This window comes from Ursus maritimus, unplaced genomic scaffold, assembly GCF_017311325.1.
Source record: "Ursus maritimus isolate PB19 unplaced genomic scaffold, ASM1731132v1 scaffold_33, whole genome shotgun sequence".
NCBI lineage: Eukaryota > Metazoa > Chordata > Mammalia > Carnivora > Ursidae > Ursus > Ursus maritimus.
Window position 1 is genome coordinate 24,007,653 of NW_024425897.1, and position 14,226 is coordinate 24,021,878.

Below are 14,226 nucleotides of genomic sequence, written 5' to 3' on the forward strand. Positions count from 1 at the left end.
TCCCCCTCTCCAGGCAGGAAGATGTCCAAGCCCCGCGCGGTGGAGGCGGCGGCGGCGGCGGCGGCGGTGGCAGCGACGGCCCCGGGCCCGGAGATGGTGGAGCGGAGGGGCCCGGGGAGGCCCCGCACCAACGGGGTAAGCAGGCACCCTCCCCGCACTCACTCAGCGCGCCCCGAGGGGCCGCGCGGCCGGCCGCCCCCGCCGGCCGGGCGCCGCGATCACGTGCTCGCGCCCCGGGACCCCCCGCCCGGGGCCCTGGGCCCAGGGGCGGGGGTGCGGGCGTGCGGGCGGGGCGCCCGGCTCGGGCAGCTTCCTTTTCTGCTGCCTGCCTGGGAGTGGCGTCCCCACTGGCTCCGCCATGACCCTGGCAATATTTGACCTCGGAAAAGTTTGTGTCTTTATGGCATTTCCGCACCCCGAGAGCCAGCTCCCCGGGCGGTGGCTGCCATCCCAGGGTGTGCGGGGCCTGCCCGGGTTCCTCAGAGAGGTCACGGGTCTCGCTGACTTGGTGTTTAAAGGTTCACCAGGCAGAAAGGCCCAAGCAGTGTTTCTGGGGAAGCCCTCCTCCATTCTGTGCTTACTCAGGGGAGAGGCCCCACGCCCAGAGACGCCAGCAGTGACCTGTACCGCCCCACCCGCCTGCCCACCCTCCTACTATTAATGCCAAGATGCCATTTGCAGTAGAGTGACCGCCCTACACGAGCTGGCTATAGGCTCTGCTTTTATTAAGCTCTCCACCCCCAACCCCACCCCTCAATTACCACTGCAGTCCAGTCCCGCAGTCCTGGGAGGCTGCTGGGCTGTGTTGATTTGAGAGGGGCCAGGCTTGGGCTCACTGAAGGCTCAGGCAGTGATGACAAGTCCTACCGGCGGCCTTCAGGACCAAGAAGTGGTTAATCAGATTCCCTGAGGCCTGTCTCTGTGCTAAGAGTTCCTGCAGCTCCTGCCAGGGGAGTTAGCTCCTGCACATAGGCCAGCCCATCAAATTCTGCGGTTGTGCAGTCTGGGTCATTCTGACCTCTCTGCTACTGGTAGGTTATCTGCTTCTGGTATACACCTTGGTATATACACCTCGGTATACAGCTGGCTTCCTGCTGGCCAGATGTGCCCTTAGTGACCAGAATTAGAGACCCCGTGAGTTTGGGAAATGTCTAACTCCGACCTGGGAGATCCTAAACCTTCCACTGTTCTCCCGGGGCTGGCAGTTCCTGGAGGCCTGCTTCTGAGAGATGCTGTCTGTTATTCTGAGTGCCCTTCTCCGCCATTTGCCCTGGGATCTTCTTCTTCAAGCCTCTTTCAGAACATGCATTTGTCGTTTTAGGAGAATGTATTTACCGGGCAATCAAAGATCTATTCCTACATGAGCCCCAACAAATGCTCTGGAATGCGTTCCCCCCTTCAGGAAGAGAACTCAGTTGTACATCACGAAGTCAAATGCCAGGGGAAGCCATTAGCCGGACTCTACAGGAAACGAGAAGGTAAGGCTCTGAAATGGCCCTATTCTGACCACAGCTGGTCGGGTTGCCGAAGCCCCTCTCTTTCGTAATTGTGCACACATATTAAATGTTTATCCAGCCTTTTCAAACCCAGGTTCAAGGGTTTGAACCGTGTTCTGTCTTGCTGCTAAGAAACAGACACAGGGGGAAGAGTGGCCTGTCCCAGGGTGTGTGCCCTGTCGGTCTAACAGGTTTTCCCGGCTTTCACAAGAGTCAGCATGTCCTTCAAGCTTGATTGTTCTGCGAAAATAACACCTGAGCTGCATTTAAAGAGGCTGGCGAGTACCCAAAGTACAGAAGCTCCGAGTCTGGGCAGTGCAGACCGTGTGCTTGCAGTCCCAGCTGTGTTGTGTGAACGCAGGGAACTGACTTCCTTCCCTCTTTTGAGCTGGCCTTGACCTCATTTCTGAGTTTCTTTCCACTCAAGTGTTCAGTGCTGCTCTCTGAAGCAGCATACTCTGTGGTGAGGTTTGGAGTTAAAATATCGAAAAAAAAAAAATACCTAGTTACCGAAAATTCTGTTCGGCCCTGCAAAACAAGCTGAAACCTCATAGAAATCTTGCTCTCTTCCAAATATTTCCCCTTTTAAAGCTGCAGTAGGGAATAGGAGCTTTCCCCAATTCACCAAGCTCCCGCCTAATTGAAATTTGCCTTAAAGAAACAGAGCTCTGGCTGCCAGAAGCTTCAGACAAGGAAGCCTCGTAATTTATTTACAGAAAGTACCATAAGTGATGGTGAGGCCAATGTCCGGGGCCAGGTCTGAGCGCTAGGGGTAGGGAAGCCCAGAACAGGAGCAGGAGCCAGGCCTCGGCTTGGTTCCCTGCCCAGGGCAGTGGGTGATACTATTTCAGTCAGTCTTCAAATGACTTGGGGTCTAATCCTAGCTCTGCCACTTAAACAAGGAGAGGCTGGGGCAGGTCACTCCACTTTTCTGAGCTTTAGTTCTTTCATCTCTGAAGTGGGAGGGAGAACTCCTGTTCCGCAGGGCTTTTATGAAGATTGGTTAAAGCATGGGTGCAGAGGGGCGCCGGGGTGGCTCAGTCATTAAGTGTCTGCCTTTGGCTCGGGGCGTGATCCCAGAGTGCTGGGATCGATTCCCGCATGGGGCTCCTCCGCTGGGAGCCTGCTTCTTCCTCTCCCACTCCCCCTGCTTGTGTTCCTGCTCCTGTTGGCTGTCTCTCTCTGTCAAATAAATAAATAAATAAAATCTTAAAAAAAAAAAAAAAAAAAAGCATGGGTGCAGAGGGCTTTGTACAGTGCTCCACACTGGCAACCCTTCCTGTGCTGGCCTGTTCCTCACTGCATTGGCAGCTCTTAGGCTACCACCTACCATGTAGGCGACTAGGGAAGGGGCTCTCCCTGAGTGGTTACCAGGCAGTCTCCCATCCCTCCTGGAATAGGATGGAATGTAAATGATTCTAAATGGTGACATGGTGCACAGGCTAGCTTACTTGACTTGTGGTGCCGCTAAATGGCAACGATTAGGATTTGGGGCCAGATATATTTTGGAGGAGAGCCCAGGGGCCAGGCTTTTGTCCTTGATTCTGAACTTTTTGTCTGCTTCGACTCAGACTGACGTAGTAGCTGACGTTCAAGGGCGTCACGCGCTCCTAGGGGTTTATGGGTGACGTCCTGGAATTCACTCCCTCTGGTTCCGCTTAAGGTGTGTAAGGCAGTGAGAATGGCCCCGGGTGGAGTTTGATACAGTTCTCTTTTCCGCTTATTTATTGAGCTCTAATTCGCATATCCTAGAGGTCACCGTTTCAAAGTGTACAATGTGGTGGGTTTTAGTCTGTTCACAGACAGGTGCAGCCATGACCAGCTGTCTGGTACCAGAACATCTCCTCACCCCAAAAAAGAAGCCTTGTACCCATTGGCAGTCTCTCATTCCGTCTCTCCCCCCAGCCCCTGGCAACCACTAATGTACTTTCTTTCTCTGTGGATTTGCCGCTTCCGGACGTATGTAAATGGAATCCCACAGAATCTGTAGCCATCGGTGTCTGGCTTCCTCCACTCAGCATCATGTTTTCAAGGGCAGGTGTCAGGACTTCACTCCTTTCTGTGGCTGAGTAATATTCTGTCCCGTGGATGGACCGCACTGTACTCACCCAGTCATCGGTGGATGGACATTTGGGTTGTTTCTGTTCTTTGGCTGTTGTGAATAAGCTGCCACAAACATTCACATATAGGTTTTTGTATGGACATATGTTTTTAATTCTCTTAACAGCCGCCTAGGCGTGGAATTGCTGGGTCATATGGTAACTCCATGTTGAACTTTTGAACAACTGCCAGACTCTTGTAAAGTGACTGCGCCATTTTACGTTCCTACCAGCTATGTATTACTTACTTTTTTTTTTTTTTTAAGTAAATCGTTTTTTTTAAAAAGTGAATCATTCACCCACACTGGTGCTTCACAACTATTTTTAGTAACAAATCCTTTTCGCCGTCCCTCCTGGCGCCGCACTGACCAGTGCCGGGTCACTGTGGGGAGAACCACTGTGAACGTAGGGCTTTGGCCCCTTTAGAAGAGGAAACGTTTTTTTCCTAGAGTCTGAAATGAAGCGTGCCAGGCAGCTCTGGGGGAGGAGGTCTTTGCTAGGGAAGAAGTTCTGCTTTGTTACCTTATTCCTGTCCATCGACGCTGGCCCACTCTGGGGATTGAGCTTTTTTCCGTGGGGTGTGCAGCCCAGGTCCTGAAAGTTCCAGAGGGAGCACCTGCGCAGCTGCCGCTGCCTGTGGGGGCTCTGCCTCGAGGGCTCCCCCTCGTCAAGGTGCAGAAGATCAGAACCGTTTGCAGACTAGGTGGGGGGACTCCTTCCACGACGTCTGTCAAATCATCAGGAAGTACACGGCAGATATCTTACTATTTTGTCAGCTATACCTCAGTAAAGCTGAGGAGAAAAAAAGTAAAAAAGATGCAGAGCAAAAGCTCTGCCCAGTGTCTGGGTCAGAGAGGAAAGCCACGTGCTTCCCCGGAAGCCGTTGGCAGACACCGGGGTTCAGAGGCGGAGGGCCCTGCGCCTGACACACCCAGGCTCCTCTGTCGTCTGAAAACCTGGCTGACAGTGCGGCCGATGGTCTAGAAATTGGGAGACGGAGAGTCGAGACTAACCCTCTGCCTTTCCCCACGCTCTGCCTGCAGAGAAAAGACACAGTGGGAACGCAGTGCGGAGCACCATGAAGTCCGAGGAACAGAAGCTCAGAGACGCCAGGAGAGGTCCCCTGGCACCTTTTCCAAACCAAAAATCCGAAGCAGCAGAACCTCCAAAAACTCCGACCTCGTCTTGTGATCCTGCCACGGCGGCCGCGGCCAAGCAAGCCCTGAAGAAGCCCGTCAAGGGCAAACAGGCCCCTCGGAAGAAGTAAGTGCCTTCTGGAGCCCTTCCCCTGCGCGGCGCGGCGTGCTGCTTCGGACCGCAGCGGGTGCCAGCCGGGGGCAAGCAGGGCCCGCCCGGCCTCTGCGTCCTCGACGCTCGGGGCCGTGGGTCAGCGCCAGGGACACCGTCACCTGTCAGCATCGGTCTGGTATGAGCCAGAGCTCAGGAGCTCCCCCGCCCCGCCGCACACACACTCGCACTGAGCGTCGGCGGCCTGTCTTTTGACGCTCTGAGGCCCCCTTGGGCAGGGGAGCCTCCGTGACCACAGACCCCAGGGGACAGACGTGTGGAAGTGACATCAGCGCCAGGGAGCCAGCTCCTGAGGAGCTTCGTGCCTCCTGGGTGTGAGTGTGGGTCCACTGCTCACCCTTGTTTTCTCCTCTGCCCTTCCCACCCCAGAGCTCAAGGGAAACCCCAACAGAACCGCAAACTCACGGATTTCTACCCCGTGCGAAGGAGCTCGAGGAAAAGCAAAGCCGAGCTGCAGGTAGCGTCCGCGGCTCTCGTCCTCGCTCTCGGAGGGCAGGACGGGAGCTTTCTCGGGGTCGTCCTGGGGCAGGCGGCCTGCGTGGCCTCGGCATTCTCCTTGGCCTAGTGGGCATCATCTGACGTTTGGGGTCACCGTGAGGCTCGGTTAAGATGCTTCTGTGAAGGAGCGTTGGAGGCTGTAGCCCTGGCACGGGAAGTCCTGCGTCCCCGTAACAGGACGTGCTGGCAGGGCAGTGAGAGCCTGGGGCCTCGGGGAGGGCCGCATGCGCTTTCGGGGCGGGTCTGTCTGCTCCTCACGCTTCCCGTGTCGCGTCTCAAGGTGGTACAGAGCAGTGGCTCGGAAGCCGCGTACTGGTTGTATGACCTTGGGTAGTGCTTAGCTGCTCTGTGCCTCGGTTGCCCTATCTGTAAAATGGGGTAATAGAGCAGTATCTTGTAGGCTTGTTGTTGGGAGGATTCAGTGAGTTCTGCACAAGGAACACTGGGAACCATGCCTAGCCCCTGGAGGCACCGGTTAACTATTAGTACTGCTGCCATTGCTTCCCCATTGTTGTCACTTCCTGTGGCCCCTCTCTCCTAAAGCGGCCTCCGCCCGCGGTGTCTGCAGAGCACGGAGCCGGCAGGCAGTCAGCAGTCGATCAATATTTGATGCGGTGAGGTGTGGTCATTGCCTTTCTGTGGAGACAGACAGACCCGGGCGTGGTCTCCCTGCAGCCCTCTGCCCTCCCACAGCCGCAGAGCCACCTGGGGCTGCTCGGCTTGCCGCCCCCACAGAGAGGCGGGGAAGTTCTGTGTGCACCGCCCCCCCATCCTCCCTCCTTGAAGCCTTGTGGGTTTTAGCATTTCAGTCGGAGCTAGACTCCGGCGTCCTGTGTGTTAAAACTGTAGATACAGGTACGGCAATTCGCATTCTCTTTCTCCGCGTGTTTGAATCGATGAGGCTTCCTTTAAAAGAAATGAGAAAGGGGTCCATCCCCCCCCCCCAGGGAAGCCTTGGCTTTATTTCTTTAGAAAGGCAATGTCTTTCAGCCAAGAACGAGCTGTTATAAAATGCTCGCCTGCAGCGGGAGGCTGTGCTAGGTCACTCTTGAAGACAGCACTGCAGAGGGCGAGGTGGCGCCAGGCCCCAGAGCCCCGGACACCTCCCAGCCGTGGTCGGGGCGGCGGCGCCCGCACCAGGAGCACTGGGGCCGCGCCCAGGCCTGCCGTGGGCTGCAGAGCAGGGGCAGCAGAGTGGGCCTTTTTAATAAAAAAAGGAAAGGCTTTTCTGGCCGGAGGAGGGGAAGGCTGCCACGGACGTGCTGCAGGTCTGCAAAATGTTGCAGCAGGTGAGCAGAAGGGAACAGAGACTCGCTCCTCCGAAGCTTGGTCTGCAGCATAGTAAGCCTTGCCATGGCAGCAAAGAGCCAGTGGCGAGGGAGAGCCGTGCTGTGCTCCCCTGGTTTGGGTTGGCTCTCCTGCGTGTGCGCCACGGCCAGGTGGTGGCTGGCCAGGCGGTAAGGCGGTTGTTGGCTGGGGCGGAGAGGCTGTGGCCGGCGGGGACAGTGTCTTGTCTTGATGGCACAGGTAAAGCTCGAGGGGGGAGCAGCTGGGCCTCATCTGAGAGGTGAGGTCAGTCCTGACCTGCCTGCTCTTTGGGGCCCCAGAAACCAGGGCCCAGGCACATGGGGCATAAGAGGAGTCTGGGGGTAGCCAGGGGAGAAACTAAAATTAAAACCTTTGCAGATACTTAATTGGGTTTGAAGGCAGAGCAGCCAGAGCCAGAGTCAGGGAAGAGGGTGGACACTGGGCCTTGGAGAGATGCCCTGAGCCCCTTGTTGCTTCGCTGCGGGGGCCCCTTAGCTGGCTGGCCTAGTTGTGGGTGGGGTGACAGCCTGCACGGGGGCAGGAACTGTGCCTGTTGGCAGTGCCCTGGCTTCTTCCTCCCCAGCCCAGCCCCAGGCCTGATGTGCAGAGCAGCCCCGACCTAATTCAGACCTTGCTTACCTCCCACTCAGTCTGCCTCCAGCCCCCCATAGGCTGCTGCCTGAATTCTCTTTCGGAAGCCTGGAGCTGGGTGATACGTGTCCCCAAGCGCTGAGCCTCTAGAACAAAACTCAGACTGTGCCTCTGCATTCAGGGCATCTAGCCCGGTCCCAGCTCCCCCCAGCTCAGCTCCTTGTGTCTCAGTCGGTCATGGCAGGAAAGTCCTCGGGTGCCTAGCCCTCCGTCACTCCCGGTTACAGAGCTTACTGTACTTCTCCCTGGTCTGGTCTCCTCCGCACACTAATAATTTCTCAGCAGGGTGGTTGTGTGTGTGATGTGTGTGTGTTGATGCCATTGCTTTGAGGGCTTACTATGTGCCAGGCACTGTTGTAGCCCAGGATATTCCACGGCATACAAGATCAGGCCCCAGTCCTCAGGAGCTTATATTCAGGTGGGGAGCGATCGACAACTTAAAAAAAACAACCAGAGAATAAGATCATTTTGGATAGTCCTTTGACATTTAATAAAACAGTGGTTTGGAAGCACGGTGTGGCTGAGGCTATGTTAGCTACGGTAGTCACGAAGGTTTCAACCAAGGAGGTGCCTTTTGAGCAGAGCTTGGAAGGAAGGGAGGACACAAGCCAGATGAATGGATTGCGGAAGGGGTATTCCAGGCTGGGTGAAGAGCACGTGCAAAGGCCCCGAGGCAGAAACAAGCCTGGCCCTATAGGAGAGTCAGCCAGTGTGGCCAGAATGTGGAAGCAAGGGTGAAGATGGCGGATGCGGCAGGGCCTGGACCCTCCAGAACCTCATAGGATTTTATCTCTGTAGCAGGGGGAAGGTATGGAAAAGCTTTTACTTCTCTCTCTCTTTTTTTTTTTAAGATTTATTTATTCATTTGAGAGCGGGGGCGGGGCAAAGGGAGAGGGGGAGAGAGAGTCTGAAGCAGACTCCCACTGAGTGCAGAGCTGGACGCAGGGCTCGATCTCGTGAGATCATGACCTGAGCCGAAACCAGGAGTTGGACACTCAGCAGACTGCACCCCCCAGGCGCCCCAAGTTTTTGCTATTCTCTAAATAAGCTTTTTATTTTGGAATAATTTTAGATTCATAGAGGAGTTGCAGAGATAGTACAGACTACTCCCATAGACCCTTTACTCAGTTTCCCCATCACTAACACCTTACATACACTGTCCTGGTACATTTGTCACAATGAACCAACATCGATTGACCCATTACTATTGGGGAAGGGACAGAGGCAGAGGGGACGCGGGACTCGATCCCAGGACCCTGGGGTCATGACCTGAGCCGTAGGCAGACGCTTAACTGACTGAGCCACCTAGGCGCCTCATATTTTATTTTTTAAAGATTTATTTATATGAGAGTGAGTGGGGGGGGGTGGGAAGGGAAAAGAGAGAGAGACTCTCAAGCAGACTCCCTGCAGAGCTCAGAGCCCAGTGGTGGGGCTCTATACCGTGACCCCAGGAGATCATGACCTGAGCCAAAACCAAGAGTCAGATGCCAAACCGACTGAGCCGCCCAGGCGCCCCTTACGTACGTTTTTACAAAACCCCTCTGGCTGCTGCGCGAGGAACGGAGTGAAGAGAGTGGTCGGAGCGGACTCTAGGAGCCCGGGGAGGCGCCCATGGCGTGGCTGGAAGGTGGCCATGGAAGAGCCGGGACGTGGGCTGGATGCAGGGGTATCTGGTGTGGCTCTTACGCAGTGTCCGTAAACCCGCAGAGGCCACAGGAGTTCAGTACATCCACGTGGAGAGGGATCGGGAAAGTCCATGTGCGCTGCAGGCCGTGGCCACTGGCTCGGCGGGGTCTGTGCTCAGCGACGGGTGGAGGCCTTGCCTGTGTGCCCAGCTGTGGCAGCCGCTGGAGGGCCTGGGCTTCTGTTTGGTGTCTGTGTGCCTCCCTGTGCCTCCCTGTAGTCCTGGGCACGGACGGAGCATGGGACTTGGATCTGGGAGGAAGGTGGTGGCCCTAAGTGGCAGGTGAGGCCAGGAGCGTCCACTCCTGTCTAACTTCTTTGCTCAGGGTGGTACTGCCTCTTGGGGGTGGGAGGCCCTATTCTCATCCGTGGCAGTGGCTTCATGGAGACTCAGGTCAAAGTTCCTAAATCAGGGTGTCTACAGGAGCCATCAGACAGGAAGGACGCGGTGTACACTGGCCTCTTCGAAAGGCACAGCATCTCGTCTGCCCCAACTGATGTTGTATGAAGTCAGAGTCCTGATTTTTACATGTCGGCAGTGTAGGTAGTTTGAAATAGACTGTACGTGCCAGATAGAACGTAGACCCCAACCCAATTCTGCATTCGGGCCACCACTGTGTCCCTCCTGGTCCATTTGAGCCCTAGGTGGCCCATTGTCCACAACAGACGGACAGTGAGAAACGGATGGGGCAGTGGGGACGTGGGCATCTTTGGGGACTGATGTCACGGAGGCCAGCCGTGAGTGACCCTGCGGGAGCTCCAGGCTGCCCAGAGTGGCCCAGGAGAGAATGCTGAAGTACTTCTTGTTTTTCTTCCCTCCACCCAGTCTGAAGAAAGGAAAAGAATAGACGAGTTGATTGAAAGTGGGAAGGAAGAAGGAATGAAGGTAAGGGGCAGCGGGGCCTACTGCTCGGAGGCTAAGGCTGGAGCGTCCCCCCGGCCCTGCTCCTCAGCTCCTAGCAGCCGGCGGGCTGCCAGAACCCCGTAACGGCCACTGCGACTAGTCAGACTCTTTGGTTGTCAAGGGGCCAGATACTAAATCTCTTCAGGGAACGTTTCAGGAAGGAAACATTAATGGCCTTTATATGGGAAACGTTGTCCTGAGAAAACTTTTTAAAATTGCAGTAGCATATGTATAACACATAAAACGTACCTTTTTAATTCGTTTAAAGCGTACAATTCAGTGTCATTAAGTACATTCACGGCGTTGTACAGCCATCATCCCTGTCTAGTCTAGTTCCAGAACTTTCTCATCCTCCCAGATGGAAACACTACGCCCAGTAGCCATCTGCACTCCCCCAGCCCCGGCTCTGTGCCTATAGATTTGCCGTTCTGGACATTTCATACAAACACAGTCACAGAGTAGATGGCCTGTTGTATCTAGCTTTCTTTCATTTAGCATGAGGCCTGGGCAAACTGATACATTTTTCCTAAACTGTGTTTTCCTGGGAAATGACAGGGTCCAAGAAATCGCCTCTTCTCAGATATTGCAAGCACATTAGGTGGATGAGAGGGGCGGAGCCTACAGTGGCCGCCAGGTGGGTCTGGGCTGGGACTCCAGGGTCAGAAAAAAGCCTCAGTTCCACCCACCCATCTAGGAGGACCCGAATTTAAGTCTGGGTCCCTCAAACAGTCACCTTGCAACCCCACTTAAAATGGAGCGAGGAGAGGCATGGGAGGGTAAATTGCAGAAAAAAGGAGACACTTGGAACACGGGGTCCTACTACTCCCCAGAAGAGGCCACGTATGTGGATATGAGTCGGTCTTTACCACTTTCCAGCCACATGGCCTCGGACGTGGTTCTGTCTCTCCGAGCCTCTGTTTTCTCGTCTGCAAAATGGGGCAACACCCACTCAGCAGATCTCTCAGGAGGCTCAGATGTAATGGTGCTTTGCAGAGGGCACAAGGGGCCTTTTTGGGGTGATCGATTGCGGGGATGGCTGCACAACCATACACGTTTAACAGTACCGTTGTGCCGTGTCCGTAAAGGGAGCGGGATCTAGAGCATACCTCAGCAAAGCTGTGAAAAGAAGGTGGGCGAGCCCAGGCAGCCGGCCACGCGTGAGGTCAGGGAGCAACGCTTCTCCTCACCTCTCAACAGATTGACCTCATTGACGGCAAGGGCAGGGGTGTGATCGCCACCAAGCAGTTCTCCCGGGGCGAGTTTGTGGTCGAGTACCATGGGGACCTCATCGAGATCACCGACGCCAAGAAGCGGGAGGCCCTGTATGCACAGGATCCTTCCACGGGCTGCTACATGTACTATTTTCAGTATCTGAGCAAAACCTACTGGTAAGTCCGCTGGAACTTCAGGTGGCTTCCCTGCGCCCTGGCAGAGAGGACAGGCCTCAGGCCGGGAGCCACGGGAACACCCTGCTTCTTCCTCTTGCTCCTGCTTCCTGTTTCGTTCTTGCTACGTTTTTTTCAAAGCCACGAAGCCGCTTTCCCCCCATTTGCCATTTTCACATTTGGGATCAGAGCCGTTCTGGCTGCCATCTGACCAGACGAGAAGCAGGACTAGTCGGTGACAGCCCGCTCCGAGGCTCACCAGGCCGCTCCCTGGTGGCGCTCGGCCAGGGCAGCTCTAAAAATCACTGACTGCTCCTTTCCCCGTATGGCCAGTGCGCTTGATTGGGTTTTTTTTTTATTAGGCTGTCTTTTTCCGAACAGTTTTATGTTCCCAGCAAAATGGAGCAGAAGGTACGGAGAGTTCCCGACGCCCCCTGCCTCCCCACACACAGCTCCCCCCACCACCAGCAGAGCTGGTTTTTATTCATTTATTTATTATGCACTTGCCTCATGGGCCCCCCACAAAGAGCCTTTGCACTCCTGTCTCCTCCCACCCCTTGACTATCTCACCCAGTGCCTCCCTGGGCTCTTAAAAATGTTTTTTTGATTTAAATTGCTTTCCCCCAAACGTGGCTATAAATCGACATCCCACCAGAGTCCAGAGCTGGCTGTGACTGGGATCAAAAGCCTCTTTATCAATTTAATCCTCTGTTGCCCTCCCTCCCGCCAGTGTGGATGCAACTAGAGAGACAAACCGCCTGGGAAGACTGATCAATCACAGTAAATGTGGGAACTGCCAAACCAAACTGCACGACATCGACGGCGTGCCTCACCTCATCCTCATCGCCTCCCGCGACATCAAGGCCGGGGAGGAGCTCCTGTATGACTATGGGGACCGCAGCCGGGCTTCCATCGAAGCCTACCCCTGGCTGAAGCATTAACCTCCCCGTCCTCCCCGCCCCTCCCTTCTTCCATGGACAAAGTGCCCTCAAAGGGAATTGATTTTTTTTTTTACACACTTAATCTTAGCAAATTACTTCAGATGTTTTTAAAAAGTATATTAAGATGCCTTTTCACTGTAGTATTTAAATATCTGTTACAGGTTTCCAAGGTGGACTTGAACAGATGGCCTTATATTACCAAAACTTTTATATTCTAGTTGTTTTTGTACCTTTTTTGCATACAAGTCACACGTTCGTGCTTCCCGTGCATGCAGTCAAAGATGCAGCACAGGTTTTAGAGAAAGAGCGAACATGAACTAGGAAGCTGGGTGACTCCCGCCTCCTGCGAAGAGCCAGGACTCTCCTCCCCACACCCCCGCCGGCCACGCGCAGGCCACTCCCCGAGGACGCGGCCTCCCGAGGCCCAGCGGGGTGTTCCCAAGCTCTTGTTTTCCTGACGTCTGGACAGGCGCACATGGAAGTGTATGAATATTTTTTAAAAAGGTTTCACAGTAAGCTAGTCTTCCCCTCTGCTTTCTCGAAAGCTTACTGACCCAGTGGCCCCCGGGCGTGGGCCGAGCCTAGGTTTACTCTTCCACAGGCTGCCGCTTTTCTGGGCACCTCGAAGCATCAGGGCGGGTAATCAGAGTAGATGTGGGCAGGGAAAAGCATTGCTTGCTCGCCCTGCCGGGGCAGGGTTTCCCAAAACTGGGTTAATTCTTTATAGAAATGTGAACACTGAATTTATTTTAAAAAAATAATAATAAAAATTTAAAAATTTAAAAAAGACAAAAAAAAAAAAGAGAAAAAACCACAGAAAACAACTTACATGTATATAGGTCTTGAAGTGAGTGAAGTGGCTGCGTTTTTCTTTCTTTTTCTCTTCTTTTTTTTTTTTTTTTTTTTTTGGTTTTTGTTTTTGTAGAAGAGATTTGAGATGGTACTCTATTCTAATCAAAAATAAAAGTTTTGTAGCGGGACCAGAAATTACTTACCCATTACCCCCCTCCCCCCCACCCTGACCCGATTCCAATGGGTTGAAAGTTCTAGACCTGCTGTCAGGCTTTCTGTTTGTCAGACCGCCTGGTGTCCTTCCTGCAAAATTGAAGATGCAGCCATGAACCGAAGGGGGAGCCCACAGACCCTGAAATGCAGGGCCCCCACCGCAGCTGCTGTTGCGCAGGGTAGTGGGCTGGCCCACAGCAGCCCAGGGATCAAGGCCAAGGGTAAAGTTTTCACCTTGACTGTGATGCAGGAGTAGGTAGCTTCCTCCTCCCTCCTGAAGGGGGACCTATTCTCCCTCTGTTAACCTGCAGTCCAGGGGGCCATGGCTCCAGATCCATGATCTGGGGTCTCCCGGCCTCCCCTGGTCCCAGGTAAATGTGAATGGAGACAGGTATGAGAGCCTGTCCTCAACGTTGATGCCCCCCCGGCCTCACCACGGTGCTACCTGAGAAAGTCTTCCCCCCCCACACCCCACATTTGCCTGGTCAGTGGTCAGAGAATTGGAGGAGGATCCGACAGAGTGTGTAAATGTGAGATAAAATGTCTTGGTTGTACCTGTTTGTGGTTTAGCTTTGTATTTAAAAAAAAAAAAAAGGAAATAACTTGAAAATTATTTGTCATCATAAAAATGAAACAAAAATTAAAATATTTATTGCCAGGCGAGGCCACCTGCGTGTCTTTCTGTTTTTTATAAGGTAGAGATAGAGGATTGGATTTTTGCTTTATTTTACAAAAAGGTTACAGAGCAGGGGTACCCAGCTGGCTCAGTTGGTAGAGCATGCAACTCTTGATCTCAGGGTTGTGGGTTCAAGCCCCATGTTGGGTGCAGAGATTACTTAAAATCTTAAAAAAAAAAAAAAGGGGGGGGTTTACACAGCAGTATGTGTGTGTTTTGGTGAATGTCCTCCTAGGGGACAGTGTGTTCATTTGTACAGTGGGGGTCATAGG

The 14,226-nt window shown here is 54.0% G+C and overlaps 1 protein-coding gene across 3 annotated transcripts in view; it reads left to right on the top strand.

Moving 5' to 3' along the window:
* The window catches only part of KMT5A (lysine methyltransferase 5A), a 16,007-nt gene extending 2,068 nt beyond the window's left edge, over positions 1-13,939 (top strand). For 2 of the 3 annotated variants that reach the window (XM_040620012.1, XM_040620011.1), the window contains exons 3-7: positions 4,639-4,858; positions 5,273-5,360; positions 9,870-9,929; positions 11,145-11,335; positions 12,063-13,939. In XM_040620012.1, the coding sequence (XP_040475946.1) occupies positions 4,639-4,858; positions 5,273-5,360; positions 9,870-9,929; positions 11,145-11,335; positions 12,063-12,273 (770 nt within the window). In that variant the 3' untranslated portion in view covers positions 12,274-13,939. Of the gene's footprint in view, positions 1-18; positions 136-1,321; positions 1,479-4,638; positions 4,859-5,272; positions 5,361-9,869; positions 9,930-11,144; positions 11,336-12,062 lie in introns of those variants that run through there. The other variant, XM_040620013.1, reaches the window with a different exon arrangement.
* Positions 13,940-14,226: the final 287 nt, after the last annotated feature.